Source organism: Rhododendron vialii, chromosome 12a, assembly GCF_030253575.1.
Source record: "Rhododendron vialii isolate Sample 1 chromosome 12a, ASM3025357v1".
In the NCBI taxonomy this organism is placed as follows: domain Eukaryota; kingdom Viridiplantae; phylum Streptophyta; class Magnoliopsida; order Ericales; family Ericaceae; genus Rhododendron; species Rhododendron vialii.
Window position 1 is genome coordinate 18,604,555 of NC_080568.1, and position 27,984 is coordinate 18,632,538.

A 27,984-nucleotide genomic window follows, 5' to 3' on the forward strand; every position below is an offset into this window, starting at 1 on the left:
ATCTCCGGCCCATGGTTGGTTCAAACTTAATTGTGATGTTGCAATTTTGCCGAAAGACAATAATGCCTAGGCAGCAGTGGTCATTAGAGATTGCAAGGGTTTGGTGGTGGAAGGATCAGTTCCAAATAAACCAAATTATTCCACCAAAAAATAGAACTTCGGAGTAGTTTGCCAAAAACAAAAGAAGATTTGTATTAAAAAAATTCTGAAAACTCATAATTCCTTGCCATAGGAGAATTTTATTCATAATTTTGGAACTCAAGGTGGCGTTACCCGTACCCCTTGCAACTAAATTAAAATAAAAAAACAAGAGAATATTATTCATAATTCCCACAAAATCACGTTAGCGTCCTACTAAACTGAATAAAAATAAACCGAAGTCTTTTAAACAAAAAACTTCCTTAAATTGTGGACATTCCAGGGCCTTGGCATTGGGTTCCCATCCAAGTCCGCCAGCCGATAAGCTCCTATGCCCACAACCTTAGTCACTCGATACAGGCCTTTCCAGTTGGCCCCCAACTTACCCTCGTTCTTCACCTTGGTGTTGCAGACCACCTTTCGTAGCACTAAGTCCCCAACATCAAACTCTCGTGGGTGAACATGCTTGTTGTAGCTCTTCATGAGCTGCTCCTAATAAGAGGCCAAATGTACGAGAGCCCATTCTCTCCGTTCCTCAGCGAGATCCAACTGAATTTCTAGGGCTCTGTCATTGCCCTCACTTTCAACCAAAGCGGTCTTATTGGTCAGCAAACCAACCTCGAGTGGTATAACAACCTCTGTCCCATACGCCAATGAATAGGGGGTCTCTCCCGTAGACCTTCTTGACGTTGTTCGGTGCGCCCATAGGACCAGTGGTAACTCGTCGGGCCACTTGCCCTTCTTCTTATCCAACCTCTTCTTGATCTCATCAAAAATGGTGTTGTTCAATGTCTCTGTCTGCCCATTGCTTTGAGGATATGCTGGGGTAGAGTAATAGTTTCTTATCCCGTACTGAGAACAGGAAGCCTTGAATTTTTTCTGGAATTGCGCCCCATTATCAGAAATTAACGAGTAGGGAATCCCAAACCTTGAAATAATGCTTTCCAGACAAACCTTTCCACCATTGGTTCTGTGATCTTGGCCAATGGCTCCGCCTCAATCCACTTTGTGAAATAGTTTGTCACAACTAAAAGGAATTTTCTGCTCCTAATTGCCTTGTGGAGTGGACCCACGATGTCCAGTCCCCACTGTGCGAATAGCCAATGAATTGTTAATGGTACCAGATCCTCGGCTGGAGTTCGGATCATTGGTGAGAATTTCTAACACTTCTCGCAAATCTTCACATACACCTTTGCATCCTCTTGCATGTGCTGCCACCAATACCCTTGGGTTATTGCTCGGTGGGCAATTGATCTGCCCGCCCCCAGCATGACTTCCACACATCCCTTTGTAGATCTCATGGAGAAACTTTTGCACCATTTCAAGGTGCACACAGAGTAAATAAGGTCCAGTAAAGGACTTCCTATACAACTTTCCTTCTGGGGATAGCCAAAATCGTGCGGATTTTGTCTTTATCTTATGAGCTTCTTTTTTATCAGAGGGGAGTGTCCCGTCTCGTAGGAACTCTACAATTGGATCCATCCAACTTGGTTCTTGGTTCACGTCCAAGACCAACTCTACACTTCTTCCAATGCTAGGCACACTAAGGATATGCCTTTTGTATGCAATGATTTTATTTGATGAAAGGAATCTATAGTTTCATTTGTAATTTCATTATTGTGTTCTTGGATTGGCTTATGAGCAGCTCGATGGGAGGAACTGTCACAACCCCCAAAAAAAGGTCATTCTCATTCTCCGAAGCCTGTGGCAAGGTTTTTAGACAATATGTTCTGCCGAACTCTATGTTTTCGATTGCGAATGCTAAGGTGAGAATTATGATGAGGGAAAAACAAATATTTACTAACATACCCTTATCATACATCATGGATCATGGTAGATAATGAGAAGTTATGAACATAATGAGAAGTATCATAAGATGTGACAATTGAAAAAGAAAAGAAAATTTTCTTTTGTTTTAGCAAGAAAATTGAAGTTTTGTACTTATGCTTTAATGAGTTGTGCAAAAAAATTTACTTTCTGACACTTTCCTATATTTTCATGCTAATCAAACACGATAAAAGTGTAATTATTTCATTTTTCTTGCATTTTCTATCACTTTCATTCTATTCAAACGGAGCCTAAAGGAATTTCTAGTTTTGACAATTTAGAGGCATTCTTCCATGTTTATAGAAATTTAAGGATGTTTTTGTATAGTCTATATTAGATTAATCTTCAAAGAAAGATAGTAGTACATTAGATTCATCAATCCAATTCCTCTTCTTTAAACAATCTTTTTTGGTACATTGCACCAGAAATTTTAAGAAGATATACTGCTTGGAGCAAGCACGAAAAGAACAATGACAGCATTAGCGCTCTCAACATACCCTTCAAGTTCAAGGAGCCCATTGCAAGAGAGGCGAAAAGGTAAAGTCATTTTCTACCTTAGCCGCCTCAAGGTTGCCTATGCTCTCACCTAGAAAAACCTGAACAAGGTCTCATCATACAAGATGAACGACAAAGAATACGAAGCTCGTCAAAAGCAGTTGGAGATGAGTACAATTGTCAGCATTATCTCTTGAATTGCCTTGTATATCATTTTTATGAGCTAAATTACACTGACCTCACCTGAGGTTTCTGACAATAACAAAGACTTCCCATTAGGTTTCTAAAATGACATTGACCACCCTTGTCGGTATTGTTTGCTAACTTCCGTTAGAAGAGACTTGAGCTTTTACCTTCCTAACCTTCTGCTTGTTCCGAAACAGCCTAAAACTCAAAATTGGAAATTACCGACCAATTTTTACCACTAATTATATATATATATATATATATATATCTAAACAATTTCCACCCATTATAATGCATTATTATTCATTACTTAGTGATCCACCAACACACAAGGCACAATCAACTTAAAAGAACTGAAGTTAATGACTATGAAGTACTTTCCTTCTCCTCAATTCTCATTGCACACTTGTAGAAAATAGGAAAAAATTGTGCAATACTTACAAAAAAAAAACTATGTTCATGGCTACAAAATAAGGTAAAAACTCATTGTAAGGGTGATATAACAAAATTATTGACCGCGTGATATTAACAATCTCTCATATGTTCTTGAAAAATATATTTTTATCTGGTCTCCTTTGAACACAAATTTTAACTCACCGTGCTTTGATCCAACTACCCCAAAAGATATGGAGAAATGGGAGTTTCACCTGAGCAAAACAGAACATTAAAATCAAGTGATAGATATAAGGATATATGCCACACACACACAAAAACACGACAAAAAGAACCACCATAATTTAATGTACTCTACAATGAAATGTAGTCTTTCTAGGATCAAGTAGAATACAAATAACAGTTTTAAAAAGTAGAATACAAAAATAAATAAACAAAACAAAATGCCCCAAATCCTAATCCACACTCTAAACACCGGCTTCTTCCAAAGACCAGTGGATAAGATCCTAGAATTTATCTATATTCAATCAAATTAATTTTTGCATACTATTTCGTCTTGACAAGATTTACAATGAGAACGGTTCGGATTATTGTCATTGGTCTTATGGAGCCCACAAATGGGATTTTAGCCAATCAAATTAATTTTTTGCATATTATTTCGTTTCGATAAGATTTACAATAGGAATGGTTCGAATTATTGTCATTGACCTTGTGGAACCCACAAAATGGGGTTTTGATGGTTAAGGTGGGGATGTAGTCTTGACTCTTGAGAGGAGCTGCTCCCATTAGCGTTACCCCAGACTGAACTATTCTCTTAATTTGTGTAGGCTTAAAGGCCCAAAGTTTAGTTGGGTCGCCCACTGAAACTTATATGATCCATTAACTGAAAAAGGTTGAACTTTCTTCGACTTGATTGTTCATTTTCTCTTGGTTTCTGCCTTATGGGACATCCGATAAAATTGTAACGATCGTTCATTTTCACTTGGTTTTCAGACATCGTTGTCTTCTCTTCTTCTTCGGTGGACTCAAGGTCAGGCTCCTCTAGCAAATCATGCTCTTCACTTTTCATAAACTTTCACTTGGTTTTCAGACATCGTTGTCTTCTCTTCTTCTTCGGTGGACTCAAGGTCAGTCTCCTCTCGCAAATCATGCTCTTCATTTTTCATAAACTTTTAAGCGTGTTTAGGCTTTCCATCAATATACATATATGCTCGATGATTTCAACGATCCGTAGATTGCGGTTCAGTTTTAGAGTTCTTGTGCCATCCATTTCTATCTTGATCCATTTGTTTTTTAGCTTTTATGGCCTGTTTAGATGGGGTATTGTAAAGGGGTGTTGTGTTCTCCCCCTTTTAACACCTGGGGCCCAGCCCAATACCCCGTTTGGCAGTCAAAAATAGAGGGCCTATTCTCTTTAGCCCGGCTTCCACAACACCCCCTAATACCCCCTGAGGGGGTGTTAGCCATGGGCAGGGTTCAACCTGTTATTATGGAATCCCCCTCCATTTCAGACGATTGTACCCCTCGTAATCCCCCTTCCCAACCCCAGGTACCCATTTCTTGAGCAAAAGCAAAAAAATTAAGTGTTCCAAATTTCAATTCGTTTGAATGAGTAAAAATATTTTATTTTTCTGATCATTTAATTCTAAAGGGTCATAATTAGATTTTGACTATAGGGCTCTCGTTGATTAGCCCTAGGAAAATCGTAGAACCAAATATCTCTTAGGGCTAACCAACGAGAGCCCTAGAGTCAAAATTTAATTATGACCATTTGGGATAAAATGATCAGAAAACTAAAATCTTTCTATCAGTTCAAACGGATTGAAATTTGGAACACTTAATTTTTCTACTTGCAGGTTATATACGTATTAAAAAATATGGTTAAAAAATTAAGTACTCCAAATTTCAATCCGTTTGAATGGGTGGGAAGATTTTATATTTCTAATCAGTTAATTCTAAAGGGTCATAGTTAAATTTTGACTCTAGGACTCTCGTTGATTAGCCCTGAGAAAGTCGTACAACCATAAATATCTTAGGACTAACCAACGAGAGTTCTAGAGTCAAAATGTAATTATGACCCTTTAGAATTAAATGATCAGAAAAATAAAATCTTTCCACCCATTCAAACGGATTGAAATTCGGAACACTTAATTTTTTTTCTAAACTTTCCCCAAATCAAGCCTTGCACTTTTTTCTTTTTTTTGTCCCTTACTGCTCAAAAAAGCACGTATTTATTCTAATTATAATGAAACTAACAAATTTTGTCATAAAACACTGCATAAGAGCAAAAAAGTTATTTAACAGCTTTTTACATCAATCCCTCTTCCTTATACCTCAAATTAATCCTCCATCCAAACCAAGGACTATTTTATCCCCCTTTCTAATACCTCATCCAAACCAAGTACTATTTAATACCCCTTCATAAACATCACATCAATGTGGACCATCCCATATTAACCAATATCCCTTACTATTTAATCCCCCTTCTTACATAATACCTCAAAACCTAATCTCGCATCCAAACGAGCCCTTATATATGTAAGCATTGCATCTTCTATCGAATTTGGTTTCACAGAGTTTTTCAGAAAGGATGTGTGTGGGGGGCGAAATATCCGAAGGATAGATTAACGTCTCACCGAGCGTCGCGTGCCTCCGCCGAACGAGGATGCATTCAAGTTCACCTTGCGCTTTCCCGACGCTCGGGATTTCCTCTTGTTCGGATACGTTGTTCTTCGGAAACTATCTCCGAAGCACGGGAATTTATTATGCGTCAGATGAGGGTTCACCGAGTACAGATGATTATGGAACTTTCCAGAAATATCTTGCGATATGTGAGCTGTCGTATCTGATATTCGAAGTGACGGCTCTGAACGATGTGACCTTTCTGACATCGGCCCATGTGGCTCTGTAAGACTTGGGAAAGGGTGTTCATTAAATGGCCCGGCTGGAAGGCGCCATCCGAGCAGAATGCGACACGTGGAAAGTAGAGCCAACTTGCTCAGCACATTACCCTTTTGCCTATAAATAGAGAAGCATTACCACTGAGAGAGGGGGATCCCTAATCTGGGCTTGAACAGCACTTCTCTCTTTCAACATATTGTTCTTACTAAACTTCTCCCTCTTTCCACCTACTGACTTATTCATCGGAGCTTCTTCCCGGAGGAACAGCCCCCTCCGGTTCTGCAGGTACATCAAGACTGGCGTTAGCATTCACGGTCCCACATTCGGAGGCGGCCACACCAGAAAGAGCACGAAGAAATCACGCCCCCACAATTGGTGACTCTGCTGGGGAGGAGAAAACAACTTTCGGGGTGTTCTTTGTGTTCTTCGCGTTCATAATCAGTTGAGGGCCTGTGTTCATCTCAGATCCTGTTTGTTCTTCGTATTTACACGGAACAAATGGCTCAACATCTCTCCCCTCCGGGCCCAGAGAACTTTACCCTTGGGTTGGAGGGCTACGGATCTATCAACCTTGAGCCCCGTCAAACGGCTAGGGCGGTTCCACACGTAGCCCGCCAACTTTCTTTTCCACCGATCGAGTTGGATATCGCCTTGGCCGAACAAAAACGTCAGGCAGCGGTTATTACCATGCTGCAACAACGGCTAGAGGAGCGAGACGGAGGGTTGACTGTAACCCCTACAAACGAACATCCAGCCGAGCCCAGTCGACCGAAGAAAAACCGCAAACGGGGCAGACCGTCTCGCCCAGATCAAACAGCCGAAATCGCCGTTCCCGAGCGACGGACTGTCTTTGAGCGTCTTGAGCAAGGCGCTCCATAACCTCGGTTGACGAGCATTATTCGTGCCGAAAGTACTCGATCCTCGGCCACGGGCTCAACAGCTGGAACTAACGGAAGAGGTGCGTCCGTCCGAACGCAACATCATTCCGAACGACAATTGAGTCCAAGAAGTGGGAAGAGGCCCGTGGATTTAAACAATCCACCTCGGCACGTACGCAGCAGCAGCAACCGGGAATATTCGGTTCGATTGAGACACAATTCCGAACGACACGACGGAAGGCATTCGGCAAACTCTGGCAGTCGCCACCGATCCGAAAGCCGAGGAAACCGTTCGGAGCACGATAATACGATTATCCTGTACGATCAATTCACAGGCCTGCCAACCGTGTATCAACCCATCGACCCGGCTCTTCAGCCTCGGAACGCTCCATTGACGAGCTTGGGGGAGGCATATGCGCCCTTAATGTTAGCTGCTCGACCACCAAGGGAAAAAGAGGAGCACCGTAAGCACCATCGGCGGGAAAAAAGAAAGACTCCGGAGCGGCATACTGATGTTCCTCCCCCTGTTGTCCCGCAGGTCGCAGCCGAAGACAATTCGAAGCTCGGGAAGGCAAAGGCTTCCCCCTTCGTGGATGCTATTCAACAAGAGCGGCCGCCAGACAGATTCGTCATGCCGAAGCTGAAGCGTTATGAGGCAAAAGAAGACGCAGTCGCATTCGTTTGTCGTTTCAGGCAAACCATGAGCCTCCATAACTTTTCTGACGCCCTTATGTGTAAAATCTTCCCGCTCACTCTCAGTGAACCGATCATGTTATGGTACAATCAGTTGAAGCCCAAATCCATTTCTTGCTTCAACGAGCTAGAATTGGAGTTTAGCAAACGCTTCGTTACCAGCAACATTCAACCGAAGACATTATCGATGCTGGTGAACATGCGAAGAGCGACGGGAGAAACACTGCGACTTTATACCGAGCGTTACTGGGAAGTCTATAACCTTATTCCTGACTGTAATCAAGGAGTAGTAGCCGAGTCTTTCATGAATGGGTTGGATCCAACCTCGGCAATGTTTCATGACCTCTCACGAAATCCACCTAAGACGATGGGAGAGCTCATGACAATAATCGAGAAGGATTGCGTTCACGAAGAAGCAATGGCCGAGCGACACACGTCAAAGGCTGAACCTGCCAAGACGATTGGGCCAAAGAAGCAGGTATCGAACGTTCGCCAAGGGCAAGGAAGCCAGGGTAGCTCGGGCCAGGCATCGAATAAGTCGAACAACAAGGGCCGACCCCCACAGCACCCTCAGCCACAATCCTGGACACAAACGAAAAGAGAACCCCGACCAGACGAGTATGTCGCCGAGCGTACGGTATTCACTGAACCTATCTATAAACTTCTTAACATCATTGGCAAATTGCCGTTCTTTGTTTGGCCAACGGTACTCTTAGGCACCGTCGGAAGCGGACCAGGGATGTGCACGTATCATAAGGAACGTGGCCACTACACCACACAATGCCCACCTTTCAAAAGGTATCTAGAAGAGCTAGCAGCTGCCGGTCACCTCAATCAGTGGATTGACGTTCGGCAAAATCCACTTCCTCCACCTCCCCCTCTTGTTGGCAATCTCGTAAGCGTAATACAAGGGCTAGTTTCCGAAGGAAGGGCGGCCGAGCTTCGTTCAGAAATTGACAAGGCTATCACCTCTCTATCAGTCTGCAACGTGGGCGCTTCGGGAAAGCGAAAGTGGGAAGATCCGAGCTTCGGCGGCACCATAACTTTTTCTTCCAACGACTTAAAAGGAGTGCAACTTCCACATGCAGATGCCCTCGTTGTCACTGTTGCTATTGAAAAATCAACCGTACAACGGGTATTGATAGATCAGGAAAGCTCGGCCGATGTCATGTTTTTCTCCACTTATCAGAGCCTCGGACTATCTCCCGCTCAACTTCGGACGGCGTCAACTCCCCTTGTCAGTTTTACGGGAGCCCCGGTGTGGCCACTCGGCCTGATTACCCTCCCTGTGCGAGCTGGATCACGCGTCCTGGAGATCAAATTTGTGGTGGTCGCTTCGCCAAGTCCGTACAACGTCATTCTTGGCCGAACCTGGCTACACGAAATGCAAGCGGTTGCTTCAACCTATCACCAGGTGGTAAAATTCGTCGGATGGAACGGACGACAGGAAAGCCTCCGAGGCGATCAAATCCAATCCAAGAAATGCTACATTAGCACTGTAACGAACAAACAGAGCTGCATGGAGGTACAATGCGTGGCTGCCGCTCCTACCCCAGTGATTGAGGATGTTGGTGTACCTGCCGAACAACGGTCAACCGATGAGCTAATACGTTTTTCCATTCCTGGGGAAGAAGGAAGATATTTTTTGATCGGGAGTTCATTAAGCATGGACGAATGTGAGGAGATGTATCAATTCTTGATGAGAAACATAGAGGTCTTTGCTTGGACTCCACAAGACATGCCGGGCGTGGACCCTTCGTTCGCCATGCACTCATTGAATGTAGATCCAAATAGGCGACCGGTTGTGCAAAAAGTCCGACGCTCGTTGGCCGCACATACCGAAGCTGTGATAGCAGAGGTGAATCAACTGTTGGAAGCTGGCGTCATTCGGGAAGTGCTATACCCCACCTGGCTTGCCAACCCAGTGGTTGTCCCGAAGAAAAATGGGAAACTAAGGATTTGTGTCGATTACACGAACCTCAATGATGCCTGCCCTATGGATCGATTTCCACTTCCTCGGATTGAGCAGATGGTAGATGCAACGGCAGGATGTGAGCGCTTGAGCTTCATGGACGCGTATCGGGGCTACCATCAAATAGCTTTGGATCCGGAAGATTAGGAAAAAACGGCCTTCATCTCGCCTCGGGGAACTTTCTCGTACAAGGTTGTCCCGTTCGGCCTAAAGAATGCAGGCGCCACCTTCCAACGCGCCATCACGAAGATGTTTCCTGGCATGCTCGGCGTAAAAGTAGAAGCTTATATTGACGATTTGGTTTGCAGAAGCATATTCGCTCGGGATCACCTTCGAGATTTGGGAGAGGTCTTTGCTGTTCTAAAACATAGGAAGCTACGTCTCAATGCCGAGAAGTGTGCGTTCGGCGTTAGCTCGGGGAAATTCCTAGGGTACATGGTGAGTCGCCGAGGAATCGAAGCTGACCCTACCCAAATTTTGGCTGTGCAGAGGCTCCGAGCTCCGACGACAATTAAAGAGGTACAGCGGCTCACGGGGATGGTTGCTGCCTTGAATCGTTTTATTCGACGTTCGAGCGATCTCTGCCGCCCGTTCTTTCGAGCAATCACAACAAGCCGATGCAGATTTGTATGGACAGAGGAGTGCGAGCAGGCTCTGCAATCTTTAAAGCAATACCTATCTCACGCTCCTTTGCTCGTCAAGCCCCTACCCGATGAAGATCTATATCTTTACCTTGCTGTTTCCGACCATGCAACGAGCGCGGTCCTTGTTCGGAGAGAGGGGACGGACCATCAACCGATCTTCTATTCCAGTAAAACGATGACGGATTCTCAGACGAGGTATCTGCCTATGGAAAAGTTAGCATTGGCTCTCGTTTCTGCTAAAACGAGCCTCTTGCCCTACTTTCAATCCCATAGGATTGTGGTCCTCATTGAGTTTCCTCTCAAAGCTGTTCTTCGAAAAACGGACACGTCGAGCCGGATCCTGAAGTTCTCTCAAGATTTGGCCAACTTCGACATCCAATTCGAGCCTCGGACAGCTATCAAAGGGCAGGTCTTGGCCGACTTCTTTGCCGAACTCACCCCCGGCTTACAAGACGAGGCCAATGCCCTGGCAACTGCCGCTGAAGAGGCTCGGATTCAAGAAGAAGAGGTTTTGGAAGGGCCGTCCAGCTGTCATGCCGAACCACTCTGTGCTCGGTATTCCCTCGGACGCAAGAAACCCAAACGACAATGGAAGCTCTTCTCCGGCGACGCTTGGCGACTGACCGCCGATGGAGCTTCTAATGTTCATGGAGCTGGTGCAGGCATCGTCCTTGTGTCACCCGGCGGGACTGTTCATGAAAGCATGGTTTCGATTGGGTACACGGCAACGAACAACGAGGCAGAATATGAAGCTCTAATTGCAGGCCTCCAACTTGCTCTTCGGCTGGATGCAGATTCGGTTCATGTCTTTTGTGACTCTCAGCTCATTGTGGGGCATTTAAACGATGATTATCAAGCCAAAGATCAACGTATGAATGCTTACGTGAGCCACGTCTTAGCTTTGTTCGGAAGATTTGGACGCGTAGAAGTGGAGTGGATCGCTCGGGAGCATAACGCCCATGCTGACGCCCTTGTAGGTCTTGCTTCAGTCTACAAGACCTCGGGCAGTCGCACCATCACCTTTGACGAGGTCCCCAAACCGAGCTTCGAAAAGCCGTGTGAACAGGTTATGGCCATCACCCTCGGCCCAAGCCAGCTGGATTCTGTGGTTGCTTACCTGAAGAACCAAGTGCTACCGACGAACAAGCGCGAAGCGTACAAAATCCGTTGCCGAGCTGCCAATTTTTTCCTGGGACCGAACAAAAATCTCTACCGGCGAACTTTCACTGGCCCCGATCTGCGTGTCGTCCACGACGACCTTGTGCCAGCCGTTCTGGAGGAACTTCATTCGGGTAGCTGTGGGGCTCACTCAGGAGGACGGTCCCTTGCACAGTGTGCCCTGACACAAGGCTATTGGTGGCCGAAGATGGTCAAACAATCCGAAGAATACGTGAAGCTCTGTGTTCGGTGTCAAAAGCAAGCATCTCTCATCCACCAGCCTGCGTTCCCCCTTAAAATGATCACCAGTCTGTGGCCGTTCGCGGTTTGGGCTTTTGACATAGTTGGCAAGATGCCGAAGGCGCCTGGAGGATTTGAGTACATGCTCACTGCCACAGATTTGTTCACCAAGTGGGTAGAAGCTTCCCCCATGATCAAGACCACCACCGGGGACGTGGAACACTTTATTTGGAAGCACATCATCTCCAGGTTCGGCGTGCCGTACGCCATCCTTTCTGATAATGGCTCCCAATTTGTTGCCTCCGCTCTCAAAGCTTTTTATGCGAAGCGCCACATCACCATCCAAAATTCCTCGATGGCATATCCTCAAGGTAATGGACAAGCCGAAGCATCGAACAAGACAATCACTCGGGGGCTGAAGCGCCGTCTGGATCGGAAGCTCGGTAAGTGGGTGGAAGAGCTTCCACACGTCTTGTGGGCCTATCGAACAACACCTCGGCGGTCCACCGACCGTACTCCGTTTGCTATGGCCTACGGTATGGAGGCTGTCCTCTCTTTATCTACTATGATCCCTACAGCCTGGACGGAGAATTTTAACCCTGTAGACAACAATGCTCTTGTGGGTGCCGAGTTAGATTTAGCCGAAGAACTACGTGACAATGCTAACCTTCGGCACGCCGCGTACCAGCAAGAAGTTGCAAGGGGCTACAACCGCAATGTTCGTGCTCGACCATTCAACGTCGGGGACTTAGTCCTTCGGATGGTTACCGAAGCGACAAAGTTGACCAAGCTGAAGGATCCCTATGAAGGCCCTTACCGAGTAGTGGAGAAGATCGGGCACGGCGTCTATAAGCTTGCTGAGATGGATGGAACGCCAATCGCCAATCCATGGAATGCTCAAAAACTAAGAAAATTCCATGGCTAGTGCTGGCATTCCCCATTTGACCTCTTCTACTTTATTTTTATTCTTGTACATGGGGTATTTCATCTAGCCCCGGTAACATCTTTTGTTCGGGTGAAATTCTCGTAGCCCATGATAATTTGTTTGTTCGGGTGAAATTCTCGAAGCCATTTGTTTGTTCGGGTGAAACTCTCGAAGCCCATGATAATTTGTTTGTTCGGATGAAATTCTCGAAGCCATTTGTTTGTTCGGGTGAAACTCTCGAAACCCATGATCACTTTTTCGGTTCAGTTTTCCCATCCTACTGCCTTATTCTATTCCTCCAGTAATACAATAGGGCAGGGGGCTACTATATGGGTAAACCTGAGTTCATCTCTTAGTGACTTCAAAATCACATAAACAGTCCTTCCGAATGAAAAGACTTCGAAAATTTCTGAGTTATGATGTATATACCGAATAAAAAGACTTGGCAAATATTTATATACTTGGAAACAACATCCATACCGAACGAATAGACGATTGTCATTCAAAAAGAAATTCTCCAACATGTTTTAGTTACATCCAATGGTTGGCAGGGTTTCCATTGTTCGGAGCCAACCATATTCAAAAATATTCAAAAACAAAAACTAAACGAGAACAAATTTAATCTGCTGCAGATTCGGCAGGGGCTGGTAGGGTTGGAGCGTCGGCAGGGGCAGGTAGGGTGGTCGAGTCGGCAGCGTCAGCTGTTGTCTCCTCTACTGCAACTTCGGCAAGGGCGAAGGGTGGTACTTCCACTAGACTCCTCCTCTCGTCGTCAGGCTCAACGCCTGCGTCGTCAAGACCCCTATTATAGCCGAGCATGAAACTCTCTTTGTGCTGGCCCTCCTTGATCTCATCCCGCACTTCAAGGATTTGATCGGCCACATCTTCTTCGGCCTGGGCATATCCTTTCTCGTATTGCCCCAGCATCTCTTTCTCCATTTCCTTCTTCATCTCTTCTCTCCCCAAGGCCCTCCCCTCAGCCAGCCCCTCATCTTTGCCCTCGGCTCTGGTTTGCTCGGCCGACTCTTGCAGCCCCTTGATAAGGTCGTTCTAGTTGGCAATCTGGACCTCGAGGCTTTGCCTCACAAGCTCGGATTGCTCCAGGCCCTTCTTGTAATCCTCGGCCAGGCCCTTGTTGTACTCCACCGACTGTTTCATCAGTCTCGCCTTCTTGTCATGCTCGGTGAGGTGAAGTTGGGTACTCATTATGGACTGGGTGGCCTGTAAGCAAAATAAAGTGAAGGTTACTCCGACGAAATAGAGCAAATGTACAGAAAAATCATTGCAACTAAAAATAAAAATTTTTGCTTACCCTTCCGACATGATAGTAATATTCACTCAGGGCTGCTTTCAGATTGGGGGGACTCTGCACATCCCTCGGCAAAGCTAGCCCCGAGTGAAGAGCGTAAGCTAAGGAGGGGTCCTCCCTCAGGCTGTCAGATTTAAGAACCTGTTTCTTGCTTGAAGTAATGAAGCTCGGCATCCATGGGATGTCAAGGTCAGAGGAAGGCGCTTTCCCTTCCCCCTCTACCGCACCTTCCTTCGGCAACTCCCCTTCTTGGCCCTTTCCCTTCGGGGCCGCCCTTGACTTCTTGCTCGCGGGTGGTTCCTTCGGGGAAGGAGGGGCGCTCAGCGGTCGTTTTTTGGAAGGGGGGGGAGGTGGGGTTTTCTTGCTTGTGGCCGAGCCCGAAGCACCCGAAGCTCCGGCCTTTCGAAGCTGGGCCTTCTCTCTCTCTTTTTCCTCCAGTCTCTTCTGGAGAACATCCTTGATATTCCTTGGAGGCATCTCTTCTCTTTCAGGAAAAGGTTCTTCTTCGGTTGGCAGTCGGATTGTCCCTCGAAGAGGTTTGTCGATGCTTGGTTGTAGCTCTTCTGGGATTTCCTCAAATTGCTCAGGATCTTCGGTCACCTTCCTTCGGATCCAACCGCCGTAGGTAGGCTTATATTTGAGGATGGTTGGGGCGTCTCTCTCCTCTGCTGGGATAGTGAGCAAGGAGTCGGCGAGACCGCAACCTTTGGCCGCCCTTAACAGTACCTTGTTAAGCTTGGTGGTATCTGCCGAAGAAAATCGTGAAATCGATTAGTTAAATTTTCGACAAGTAAAAACAGAGCAACAGAAGGAATAAACATTTGAAATAATGGACAAAGTGTTCTTACTCGGCGTTCCCCTTCGTGTGGCTATTTCAAATTGGCCGTATTCGTGTTCGGGGAACTGAAAATTTCCCCGAACCTCGACGTAGTCGGACGCCCACTTCTCCGAGTCGTACATGCCCTCGGAAATGATCTTTTGCATCTTCCTTCGGGAGCAGAGGTAATATCGAGAGTACCGAACGTTTCTCGACACCATATAATTCTCAAAAAAGTGAAAGGCTTCTAGTCGGAACATCTTCACCTCAGTAAGGGCGATTACCGAGTGAATGATGCGGTAGGAATTGACGCTCAGTTGGCACGGAGTGAGATTGAAGCGATGAAGTATCTCTCTCAAAACTCTGTGCATCGGGAACCGAAGGCCCCCTTCTGTGATTGCCATCAAGGGGACGGTGACGTGTTCGTCACTGTATCTTATTCGGTTCCCTCGGACGGGTGTAATAATAACGTCGTTGGGGATGTCGTAAACAGCTCGGAAGGTGTCCAGGCTCTTCTTATCTTGGAAGCATTCCAAGTAAGGGCAGGGGTCCTTCCCCGTTCGGTCAAGAATCACATCGGGATCCATTGGGACGATCTTCCTCTTCGCCTTCGGCGGATGCGACGAGGATTCCCCAACAAATCCGGCTCCTTCATTCGCTCGGCTTGACGAAATGAGTGGAGTCCCTGGTCTCGACTCGGCTTCGTCAGCTCTTTCGGCCTCTTCTTCTTCTTCTTCTGCTTCGTCATGAGGACTTTCGGATGACGACTCGCCTATATCTATAATTTCGGGGTCCGGCCCCACTGTTCGGAGAGGAGCCACAATGGCAGGGTAGTCGATTCCTTCTACGCCTTCGGGGATCCTTCCACTTGACCCCATTCGGTAGTTCCGGGCGAAATCTCTTATAGCTTCGGCTAACCCTGGTTCGGATCTACCAAACTCCGAATCTTCGGAATCCACCGACCGATAAGATTCGCCCGAAGTAGTTGACTTTGCAGACTCCATACCTAGAAACAAATAAGTGCATGGGATAAGACCGTTAGCGATTTGCATGACCAGGAATCTAAGTGCCTACGTTCGGTGTTCTGTGTTGTTAGGGGAGATCCCAATTCTGCTCGGTTATTTCCCAAGCGATATCCCTTCGGAAGAAATTCCGAAGGAAGGGCTTATACCGCTCAGGGAAACGATGGGGAACCCTACGCGTTTCCAATGGGGAAACAGAGATTGAGAAGCTTAACAGGGCTTGTAAAGCTTCTTAAAGACTGCCCCTTTGGAAAAACCTCACATCCGAAGGTGTTCGCGTGTTCGGAAGAACACGATTTGAAGGTGTTCACATGTTCGGAAGAACACACGAACACCTGGGTTATCAGGCGGTCGTTTCATTCCAAACGAAAAAGAAAAAGCCAACAAAAGGGGCAAAAGTACTCAAAAAACACACAAATCATATCAACGGATGAAAGAACTCGAGAAATACCTGAGAAATCAAGAGAAATCTGTGATCAAAACCTTCAAATCTGCAGATTTCTGGCGATCTTTGGTCTAAGACGGTGCTTGAACAGAGACACGATCGAGAATGAGAGAGAAAGTGATTTTCTCTCTCCTCCCCTTGCCCCTTTTATACTGAGTGCAGGATTCGAAGCGGTTTCTCACCCTGACCGTTGGATTTGGGCGGGAGACTGATGTCCCGCTCGATGAATGACACGTGGCGGGTCTGAAGCGTGTCGTATCACTACCCAGTGAAATCGCGACACCTGGCATCATTTCAAATCGACGGTTACAGAAGCATTTAATGAAAGGCTGCGCGCACATCTCAAGGCGTTTCAAATAATTTCTGTCCGTTCAACTTTGACGGTTCGTCTAGTCGTTCGCTCTTCGGAGCTACATTTTTGTTCGGCCAACTTCTGTTCAACTCCTCCTTTTCATCCGAGCAAGAAAAGCAAGAGTTGAGGGGCTATTGTGGGGGGCCGAAATATCCGAAGGATAGATTAACGTCTCACCGAGCGTCGCGTGCCTCCGCCGAACCAGGATGCATTCAAGTTCACCTTGCGCTTTCCCGACGCTCGGGATTTCCTCTTGTTCGGATACGTTGTTCTTCGGAAACTATCTCCGAAGCTCGGGAATTTATTATGCGTCAGATGAGGGTTCACCGAGTACAGATGATTATGGAACTTTCCAGAAATATCTTGCGATATGTGAGCTGTCGTATCTGATATTCGAAGTGACGGCTCTGAACGATGTGACCTTTCTGACATCGGCCCATGTGGTTCTGTAAGACTTGGGAAAGGGTGTTCATTAAATGGCCCGGCTAGAAGGCGCCATCCGAGCAGAATGCGACACGTGGAAAGTAGAGCCAACTTGCTCAGCACATTACCCTTTTGCCTATAAATAGAGAAGCATTACCACTGAGAGAGGGGGATCCCTAATCTGGGCTTAAACAGCACTTCTCTCTTTCAACATATTGTTCTTACTAAACTTCTCCCTCTTTCCACCTACTGACTTATTCATCGGAGCTTCTTCCCGGAGGAACAGCCCCCTCCGGTTCTGTAGGTACATCAAAACTGGCGTTAGCATTCACGGTCCCACATTCGGAGGCGGCCACACCAGAAGGAGCATGAAGAAATCACGCCCCCACAATGTGCAACGCGTCCCTTGCATGTGTGTATGTATTTGTATATGTATGTGTGTGTTTAATTCTCAAGTGCTATCAACTCTTTTGGGTCTGGTCTGTTGTTCCGTATTTAATTAGCCCCCACCAGTAGACGCTGGGATTGGTCCCCTGTATATCTTTATGATATGTTTTATGGGTTGAATCTGTTCAATTTTGGAATCCTCTAGGTTTTTTGAAAAAATTCGTATCAGATTTTGTTTAGAATTGTCTATGGGCGGCCAAAGGGTCTATGAGAAGAGGCTTTGGGATGACAGTAATGCTACCCACACAGATTTTGTGCACAGATTTTTTGTGGGGCCCACTACGGGTCCCACACAAATAATCCGAGCTGTTCATTAAATATAAAACGTTTTTTCAAGGGCCCCCTCAAAAAATCAGCTCAATCCGATATCTATAAGTCTTTAATTCAATCATTTAACTTTTCATTATCCTGAGATTCGAATGAAAAGTTAAATGATGAATCAAGCATCTATGAGTATCGGATTGAGCTGATTTTTTGCGGGGGCCCTTGAAAAAATGTTTTACATTTAATGAACGGCTCGGATTATTTGTGTGGGACCCGTAATAGGCCCCACAAAAAATCTGTGCACAAAATCTGTATGGGTAGCATTACTGTTGGGATGACTAGTTCCCCATCTTTGTGCTCGGAGGCAATGATGCAGGCACTGAGGTTTTAACCGAGGCTCTTCTATTGCTATTTGGGAACTACACCCAAATCCCCCTTTCTATAAAGGCACCCTTTTGGGTTAAAGACATGTGATTCAGTTCAAATATTGTTTACTAGTGGTTCGTTAGCTGAGATTATTAACTCTGTGTTGAGCGTAGACCTTTCGGTGACAAGATTGCTGCAGTACAAGTCAACATATTGGTATGTACGCTATCTGCATTCCCATCATAATTGTGACATCATGAAAATGAGAGAGAATGTGGATATATTATTGGGGCAAAGGGTCTTAAGTCCCGTTTCAGAACTCAAAAAGAGCCTTTATTTTTTAAGAAGACAATTTCAAGTTAAAAAATGAAAGACTTATTGAAATATAAAAATATGCACTATGGATCTTGTTTGAAAGATCTCATTGAGATCTTTTATACGATGCAAAAAAAATTGAAAAATTATTTTTCATTTACATTATTTTTGAATTTGAAAATGTGAAAAAAACTGTTTATTTTTTAAGAAAATTTCTAAAACGGGACCTAAGCCCTCTAAATTGAGAGATTTAGTCCTCGTATATGGTTTTTTTTTTATTTTTAAAAAAGAACAATGAATTTTAATCACATTGAAAGAGACGTTCACCCCACAATTTTTAAGGGCCTGATTTTGTTGGTATAGAGTTGATACTCTTCATGGTTTCTATGTTGATGGGTTTGACCGTTTGATTGTTCTGAAAGTTTGAAACCACTATCTAGTCTTCAAGCAGTGTAAGTGCAAATGCCTTTTTGTGATTTTGTCCATAAAACCTCTAAAACTGTGTAACTGTGATATTTGTGTTGTTTGGTTGTAACGGTTATCTATCGAATTTGCGGCTATGAAGTGCGGATACTTCGAAATTAGTCGCCTATGGGTATTGGATACTTGTCGAATACCGATATGTGTCCGATAAATATCGGATACGGTAAATAAGTATCCTGTATTTAAATTAAATGTTTTAAATTTTGGCTACATTTTGGATACACGAGAGATACGCACGGAATACGTCCGGACACGTTTTGGGATACCGCGGTGTCTTAAATGAATTTTTTTTTTTTTAAGAATTAAGTAGAAACTATAAGTGGGAAGCTGTAATAATACTGATCCTATAAAAAAATACAAATACAAAATATAAACCCATGATTGGGATTGTTGGAATCGATAACATGAGGCTTGAACTGACAAACTTCAAATGCGGCTGCACGTGAGGGGGATGTTAAGGAAATAGAATTCCACATTACTTGGGAGTGGAATGAGTGATCACTTAATAACATCTGGGACCTCTCCACTCATTGCCAATTGACTTTGAAATGGATATAAAGTTTCTACATGGTATCAGAGCGGGGCCCGTTTCACCCCACATTTTAAAAATTAACAATCCACACCACACGATGACAGACCAGCTAAAAAGCTACACGATGATAGGACCCAAAAGTGGCCACACGTGACAAACCTCAAATGTGGAGTGGAATGAGTGATCACTTAATAACATCTGGGACCTCTCCACTCATTGCCAATTAGTTTTGAGATGGACATAAAGTTTCTACATGAACAAGTCGATTCTTACAAACCCTAGATCGCGATTCCAGATTCTCTCAAAAAAAAAAAATAATAATAATAATAATCAAATTATCTCCCTTCCCTCTCTCTCGATTGGTCTCTCCCTGTTTCTCTCTCTCTATTTCTTTACTTTATTATGACATACATGGATATATGTTATATATGTGCACAGTATTCGTAAGTGGAAGATAGATATATATAGTATTAGAAGCCGTAATATTTACCGATGAAGGTGAAGGGGATGCAATTGAAGTTGACAATGGAAGGTGAACGTTGATGAGTGGATATTAATAGGAATTTTCATTTCTTGTTTTGGACTTTTGGCACATGTATTGAATGTTGGATGCTTTGTATTACTTTTGTTAGCGTTCTCATTCTTTGGAATGACTTTTGACATGGACATGTGCTTAATGCTTAATATTGGCAATTCAACTACTCTTTTTATTTCTTTGCACTTCATTTTTATCCCTAGTAGGAGACTAATAATAATAAAAACCTATGATTTTCACAACCGTATCCTCAACGTATCCATATCCTATTTTTTTAGGTATTGCCGTATCTGTATCCCATACCCGTCCATGTATGTGCTTCATAAACTGTGACAAAGTGAACTCAACTGGACGTAAACTTCCTTTTGGCATCACCATTGTATCAAACTGTTCTCCCTCCCAGTGTGGGATTCCAGAATTCATATAAGGTCCACAATTTTGTCTGACAATGGGTGAGCAGGGGTATTTGTCTGTGTAATTAAATGATTTTGATGAATCAACAAGGTTAGGCTAGTTGGCTAGAATCCTTGCACCTCCTAATCAAGGGTTTGGCTGCCCCTCCCTTTGTCGAGACTTTCTCCCTCTCTGTGGGAGTGTATTTGTGGTGGATGGATTTGTTTTGTTTCTTTCATAGTGTTATCTCATGCATGGTTACAGATTGATAAAATGGATAATTTGGATGCATAGCAATGATTGCTCTATTTGTTTGGTCTGTTACTGATAGATTACACAGCTTATGCTTATACTGCATAAAATGAAATAAGTCATGGTTAAGGGTATTGATACGAGGGTTGACGTGTGCTTGACACAGATTTTTTAAAATAGACAGCGCTTACAGATAGGCTTTGTACCCGTTTTGGATCCCGTAAAAATGATCGGAGCCGCTCATTTTGTTCAAAACATATTGTTTAAGGTCCTCATAAAAAATCAGCTCATTTGGATATAGGTAAGGGAGTTTACATAACACCCAACTTTGCTTCAAAAAACAGGCTATTTTCTGAAGCAAAGTTTGGTGTTTTGTAAACCTCTTTACCGATATTCAAATGAGCTGATTTTTTGTGGTGACCTTAAACAAGATGTTTTGAACAAAATAAGCGACTCCGATCATCTTTGTGAAACTCAAAATGGATCCAAAATTCATCTGTATGCGCTGTCTGTTTGAGAAAATCTGTGCGTATAGCACTGTTCTCCATCTTGGCCTTAATTTGCTTGGGTCTCGATTATATCTGTCGTTTAGTTCTTTTCGCTGATTATTGGACTGCGGTCCTCCATGCATGGGGAAAGTCATCTCAATGTGGTACGGATCTCAGAATTGTCGATGGTTCAGCAGTTCTTATTCTTTCACATGCATGATGCATTGGCGGCTTTGTTGTTGTCCCTTGTACAGGATTTGGGTGTTCCGGTTTTTGTAAAAAAATACTTTTTGAAAAAAGAATGTAATTTCAAACTCAAATATAATGAAAATGAAAAATATTTTTTTAATTTTTTTTGCACCGTTTAAAAGATCTTAATGAGATCTATCAAACAAGATCCATATTGATAGAAAAATTATTTGCGTAAACACATGATTTTTAAGCTTGAAATTACCTTCTTTTTTCAAAAAGTACTTTTTCTTAAAAGTGGAACATGCTGACCGGACCTCCCATTTTTTGATCAACTTTTGATGATCCGAACTATTTAATATGATAAAAATTACTCATTTTTTTTATTGATTTCTCGTGGGTACCCTTAAAATCATGTTTTAAGCACATTGAACAGTTCGGATAAATTTTGATCTAGAAATGAAGAGGTCGGCATTTTAACTAATATGAGGGAGTCCTCATTTGAAATAGACTGTATTTATGTGTGTATGCATATATGTATTGTGCTTTGATTAACATGAGGCGTTAAGCCGTGCACATATGAATTAGTTGAATTTGTCAGTAAAACAAATGGAGATATGGTCTCACGAAGGCGGCATTTTTTCTTCATATGCCCACATAGTTCTGATTTTATTGCTGTGAGAGAAATTTATATTTCAGGATTGGTGAAATTTTTTCTTAGATGAAGTTAGCATAAATGTACATTTTTATGAGATTTTTCCTTGAGACATGTCAGGACGCTAAAGATTCACCATATACCTGCCAGCATTTCAATACAAATTCCAACCCTTACTGTAGGAATAGGATGTGCTAAATTCTTTCTTTTCGAAATCGTAATTTCGAAGGTATTTTTTTAGGACTTCGAAAATCTCATGTGGTATTTTATATGACAGTGACCACATCACACAGCTCACACATCACATGTAATTGGTTTTACAGCGAGATGCATAGTGCCACATTAGACGATGACATGTACATTATAACCGTAGCATAAGCTAAAGAAAATGGTTGTTCCAGTATATGAGATACAACCCAAGCCACTTGGCCTGCAGCAGATGAACCTGGAGTTCTTGAACCTCAAACAATCGCTATGAGAACTACCGCAATCGAACTCAAGAGATGTAGAAAATGGTAGGGTCATCCGCCTAATTTTTGTGTAGCAGTTTATCTGAAGGGACTAAGAAAACAAATGTCCATCCACTGAAAGCAGTACCTACAGAGAAGAGGCCAGAGCTCATACGAAGCTGCTTTCTCGTTTCTAATAGTATTTGTGTGCTTAAAATTTTGTCCAAACAAGTAGTAAGCCATAAAAAGGCATGCGGTTCTATTCCATTAAAGCAAAGTGAGGATGCACAAAATTGCCATTGAAGCCTACTAAGTAGGAGGTTTAGGTATGTACACAGGATTCAATTCTCCAAGGACCAAGGCACTACAGAAACTAAAATGTTACGATTTCAAATCAATACAAGTGTAGTGTAAAAGAAAACTGTAGGCTCTAAGGCATTCGTTATAGATTGCAAGTGTTGACAATCGCACCTCTGCCATATGAGTGGAGCATGAGTGCGTAAAACCGTCGTATGCAGATTGATTCTCTGTATCCAACCTTCTTTCAATTTTAGCTTTCATCGAGCAAGTGCTTTGCTCCATTTCTAAAGGCAAATCCTCATCTCTTCCCATAGCACTTTGTGAACCACTCAACCTCCATGGTAAACCGGGGTAGAGCAATGTGTTCTTCCTATTATTTTGTTTGATCTACAGGTAAAGAAACTATGCATGGCTTATAGAATGAGACATGTTTCCTACTGGCTTTCATGCCTCAAGGCTCTTAGTATGGAATCATCTAGCAAGTTGTCATCGTCATCAAGTTCGTCCAGCTCCTCTATTATTGACTGGTTGACCGTCTTGCGAGATTGTCTCCGGTGCTTCTTACGCTCCAACCTTGGTTCAGCTTGCTTGACACCCATATCTCCCACTTTGTATCTGCAGGCATTAAAATACAGAGGTTAATCAGCACAAGAATCATGTAATAACACACATCCAAGGCAATAGACTAAGTTAATCACAAAAGCTAAACAAATTACATCGAAAATCAGAACTTCTCAAGCACAGCAGCACAGTTTAATCACAATGATCCAAAATCATTGCAATTTTTTTTTTTTATGAACATAATGAAAATATCCACAAATAGGTGGCTAATGTACTTCTTCAGACAATAAAAAATGAGTATGCCTGGGTTTTCTAACAATTCCAAAAGTATTTCAGATACCTGCAAACTCCAACATGAACGATGAGGTAGGAACATTTTCTCAGGGATTGGAAGTTTATATCCTGAACAACTACATGGAGACTACCAACCAAAAAAAGAGACCACATGGAGACTAACAGATAAAGGAACAACCTCAATGAAGCCAGTAGTTCCAGCCTATTCCTTCGAAGTGATCAGAATGGCACCATGGCAAGAGTTAGTAAATGCCACAAAATATAAAGCAACGTGAGACCCATAAACAAAAAGGAATTCCCTTATTTACTATGTTGTGGGTGTCACAATGAAGGACAAATGGTAACAGTGACTAGTACGAAATAACCAGTTCTGCAGCTTTGACAAATAGTCAAAAAATGTGACATGGTACATTGAAGGAAATGAACTTCTTGGCAGCGTCATTACATTAGAGGACAGCAAAGGAGGATAGCATTTCCAACTTTTCCACGGAAATTTAATTTATAAATCACTAGTGATTGCGAGGTACTACATGAATACATGGCTACTATAAGAATCATGTGGTCAACTTGAGTTTGTACACCACAACCAAACGGACAAGCATGACACATAAAGTTTCAGCTACGGATCATACCTTACGTCTCCCTCTCTTTTGGTTCCAATTGTTCTCAACTGAAATTCCTCTCTGATTCTTATCTCATCAAGCAGCTGGAAATAGTATGGATATCTTTCCCAATCAACATTTACAACGCAACCCGGTTCACCAACATGCAAGCAATCGTTAAACGAGCATTTTGTGGGTTCACTATCCTCTAGCATTCTCCGGATCTGAAGAGTGAAGGAAAGTAATGGCAGCAGATGAAGACAAACAAACGACGTGATGCCAGAGACTGGCAGACCAACGTAAACAAACGAAAAGGCAAATGCACAAAGTTGAAACTAAGAACCTCTGGGAAATATTGGGCAAGTGATTGCTCTGTTACTTTCATTAAACTAGGTTGGCTAAACCCAGGAGTATCAGCAAGATACCCGCCTCCAGATAGCGGAAGTAGAGAGACATTGCGAGTAGTATGCTTCCCCTTGCCACTTTTTGTTGACACTTCTCCAACACGCTGATCTTCAAACCATTTGCTGTCTAACATCTGAAGCAGGTTGCAGATAAGGGGAACAAATGACTGACTGGGAACACACAATGTAGACAAGACAACAGAATATCATAAGACCAAAGACAGCAAACCTACAGAATCAAACCAGTTATCCACTTCAGTGGCACCAAGAACTGGCTTATGGCTTCTCAAAGCATTGATCAGACTAGACTTTCCTACACCGCTTGGACCCACGATTACAGAGGTCTGTTCTCTCAAAGTGAACTGAAGAGTATCGAGTTCATGTTTTGATTCAACACTGCAAAAAATTGGTTCATAGCCCCACTTGCGAAGCCTAGTTTTCCATGCCTCTAGTGACTGCAAAATCCATCAAGGTTTTTACAAGATTCAACAACCAACAGAAAAAATAACAATTAGAGTAACACAAACACATACAACAAATCCTATGAAAGCAGGGGTAAATGTCAATGCATCATTTCCAACAAGCAATTTCATAACAAACCTTTACCAAGCAAAATCATGCTTGCAAGGGATTAAGGTATCATCTCATGTACTTGTTGATTGGCTGGGTTAGATCCAGAATTGTTACGAATCCTGCGAGAGGTCATTTTCAGCATTCAAATGCTCCAACATATGTAATGCACAAATCCCCCACCCCCCATCTTCTCCCTCCATGCGAGAGAAAAAAAAACATCAGATATACAAATCCTCAACTAATTGACTATATATCCCTTCACCATTAGTACAGCTAGTCAAACATGGCCTCAAAGCATGTGCATTTAACAATTTAATGAGATTATTTTGCTAGATGTTAACTGACATGAGTCATTTTAGCTGGCCAATTGATCAAATAAAGCAACCCCAGCTAACATGTTTGGTCATATGGTTACACCCTCGCCACAGTTGGTGCTGGGTTTAGCAGGGGGGGAGGGATGCAAAGGGAAAAGGGTGTTGGGTTGGGTTGGGTAGTTTTTTATGTACACTCCATGCGTACTTTTTGCATTTTTTCACACTTCAAGGCATACTTTAACAAACAATTACCACATCAAATGGAGCACCCATTTGGTCTCTAAACTAAACCTAACACCAACTAATCCTTATTCCTTACAATCAAATTTGGATCCCCTTTTTATTTTACCCAATGTTCTAAATGGCGCTTGGCCCTAGTAGGGCGGAGACCCACCTCCAAGCGCCGCGCCGCCAAGCAATTCGGCGTTTTTTTTTTATTTTAACCAACCATTATCCAATCAAACTATATTCTATGAATCCATAATACAAGTTCAAAGTTCTACATAACCATAATGCAAAGTTTAATGTACAAACCCAAATGAAATTAAGTAGTAACAACTAGCAAATAAGTTGAATAAGACAATAAGTAGAAATAAACGAGATCGGAGATCCCTAATGCCAAGTTAAAAGTTCATCTCCTTTCTTTAACTCTTCTCCTCCATACCCTTCCAAAACTCGATCTACATTAGTTTAATACTATACATTTTAGGGCGCCAAAGGCCTCCAAAGACGTCGATGATGCCGCCAAGACCGCCGCCAAGACAGCCAAGGCCGCCTAGGCGGCCGCCAAACACTGCCAAACCTCCCTGGGCACCAAATCGCCGAGACCGCCATGGCCGCCAAGGCCGCCTAGGTGGCCGCCAAGACCGCCAAAGCCGCCTAGGCGGCTGCCAAACACCGCCAAACCTCCCTGGGCGCCAAATCAAACGCCAAGGGGTATTGGCGTGGCGGCAGGGTACCTCCAAGTGCCTAGGCGGCCGCCATTTAGAACACTGATTTTACCTATTTTTTGGGTAAACAACACACTTGAGTAAACATTTTTGGCTGCTCTGATGTGCGTGCTGTCAGATCTCTAGACCATTAAACTTATGTTGCAAATAATCAATTTGCAATGCAAATCAAAATCACAAAAGAATTCTATCGTACCCACCCAAACATAAGTAGACAAAACAAGAAACCGATACATTTCCTTTTCGTGTTCAAACAAATCCTTGAACTTTTCCATTACTTTTTCCTATTTGTTACCCAAATCCTTGATCAATCCAAATACAGCCTCAACTTCAACTTTGTTGGGCCCGGAGTGTCTCTATAGATTTGGTTATACAATGTCACTCTCTGCAACAACTCTAAAAACAAACTTGCGGTTGCTATATCAAATGTCGTAAAAGACTTAATTGAAGCTTTCCCTAACACTTTGGTTTTAAGAGAAATGGTGGAAAAACGGTCTGACAAACTTCATATGACTTACGCAACTCATAGAATTAAATTTTTAATAAGCCTAAAAGAGGAACAATTTGAGAATGTTGAATCCCACATACACCCCAAATTCATACATAAAGGCAATTAAAGCTCAAAAAAAGCACAAGTCAAGCATTTGCAGTCAGTGTGCTTAAAATCCAACTTCAGGCGCAACATAAAATTGAATTCCTAATAGCCTAATACTACCGTATCAATGAACCCTAAACTGATGCAAACACAGAATTAAACATCATTAACTCAAAACGTATTTTTGAAACAACCAAACCTCTTGATCAACAAGCTCCGACTTATTGAGAGCCAAGGTGAGTGGAATCCCAGTCGACTCAGCTTCCACCAAAAACCTAGTGAGCGCGAACAGGTCAATTTTCGGCTGATCCATCGAGAACAGAACCACCAAGTGGTCCACATTCGCCACGGGAGGATCCAGGATCTCAGACCTCCTTTCATACACATTCTCAATCATGCCCCTCTTGTCCACCCAATCAATGGACCCCACCAGCACCTTGTCACCTACCAGAACTCTCCTCTTTATCTTCTTCAACAGCGCCCTCACCACGCACAACAGCTCAACCCCCACTCTGTTATGACTAGTATTATCATTGTTATTGTTGTGGTCTTGCGAGCCCTCGGACTGGACGATGACGCGCATGAAATTGGCCTGCGCAGCGGCAACCAGTCCGAGGGCTTGGCTGGGGGAGAGGTGGGGGCGGTCGTCGGGGGAGAGGATGGGGGCGAGGTTGGAGTAGTGCTTGGCGGTGTTCTGGCGGGCCTTGAGGAGGTTTTTGCTCGACTGTTGGAACTTTCTGGATGGGTTGTTGCTAGGGTTTTGTCGTCTGGCGGTGACGGCGAGGGAGAGGAGGCGGAGGGAGATGTTGCGTGGAGTGAGGCACGGCTGAGGGAGGTGGCGGAGGATGGAAATGGAGGGGAACGGCATTTAGGGCTTAAGAGAGAGAGAGAGAGAGTAGCGTTGGGAATTTATAGAGCAGATTCCATTTGTTTCTTCTCCACTCTCTTGTAGCTCAACTCGCATGGAGTGGACACAGAAAATTACCGGAAATTTTTTTATTTTTTAAGTATTTATTTATCATTTTACAAAAAAGATCAATCTTGCATATTTTTAAATAAATATATAAATATTTATTTTTTTTAGCGAAATTGAGCATAAGATGAGAAATAACGACAATTTAAGGAAAATATTGAATTTTACTCGTTCAATATTTTCACCAAATATCATCCATTTTCATTAAGTACTATTTTAGCAATATATGGTG

The 27,984-nt window shown here is 43.4% G+C and overlaps 3 protein-coding genes and 1 pseudogene across 3 annotated transcripts in view; 3 read left to right on the forward strand and 1 right to left on the reverse strand.

Annotated features, from left to right (window-relative positions):
* The window catches only part of LOC131310062 (sulfite oxidase-like), an 87,033-nt gene that overhangs the window by 28,642 nt on the left and 30,407 nt on the right, over positions 1-27,984 (forward strand). The gene's annotated exons all lie outside the window — the stretch shown is intronic.
* LOC131309522 (uncharacterized) lies at positions 4,505-9,630 on the forward strand. The gene is made up of 3 exons (XM_058336140.1): positions 4,505-4,588; positions 6,406-6,808; positions 7,154-9,630. The coding sequence occupies exons 1-3, from the start codon at positions 4,505-4,507 to the stop codon at positions 9,628-9,630; spliced, it is 2,964 nt and encodes a 987-aa protein (XP_058192123.1).
* Positions 17,878-18,018, forward strand: LOC131312214 (U4 spliceosomal RNA; annotated as a pseudogene).
* LOC131310061 (small ribosomal subunit biogenesis GTPase RsgA 1, mitochondrial) lies at positions 22,422-27,729 on the reverse strand. The gene is made up of 5 exons (XM_058336858.1): positions 26,979-27,729; positions 24,581-24,802; positions 24,287-24,481; positions 23,974-24,167; positions 22,422-23,101 (listed from the first exon to the last, which is right to left on the reverse strand). The coding sequence occupies exons 1-5, from the start codon at positions 27,645-27,647 to the stop codon at positions 22,921-22,923; spliced, it is 1,461 nt and encodes a 486-aa protein (XP_058192841.1). The 5' UTR covers positions 27,648-27,729; the 3' UTR covers positions 22,422-22,920.

Excerpts from the sequence above, each read along its gene's own strand:
- LOC131309522 (XM_058336140.1), top strand. The coding sequence starts at position 4,505 with ATGGGCAGGGTTCAACCTGTTATTATGGAATCCCCCTCCATTTCAGAC. Across the intron at positions 4,589-6,405 it reads ATCCCCCTTCCCAACCCCAG|ATCCTGTTTGTTCTTCGTAT; the intron begins GTACCCATTTCT and ends TGTTCATCTCAG. Across the intron at positions 6,809-7,153 it reads CTTTGAGCGTCTTGAGCAAG|GCCTGCCAACCGTGTATCAA; the intron begins GCGCTCCATAAC and ends ATCAATTCACAG.
- LOC131310061 (XM_058336858.1), bottom strand. The coding sequence starts at position 27,647 with ATGCCGTTCCCCTCCATTTCCATCCTCCGCCACCTCCCTCAGCCGTGC. Across the intron at positions 24,482-24,580 it reads TGGATAACTGGTTTGATTCT|ATGTTAGACAGCAAATGGTT; the intron begins GTAGGTTTGCTG and ends AACCTGCTTCAG. Across the intron at positions 23,102-23,973 it reads AAAAGAGAGGGAGACGTAAG|ATACAAAGTGGGAGATATGG; the intron begins GTATGATCCGTA and ends TAATGCCTGCAG.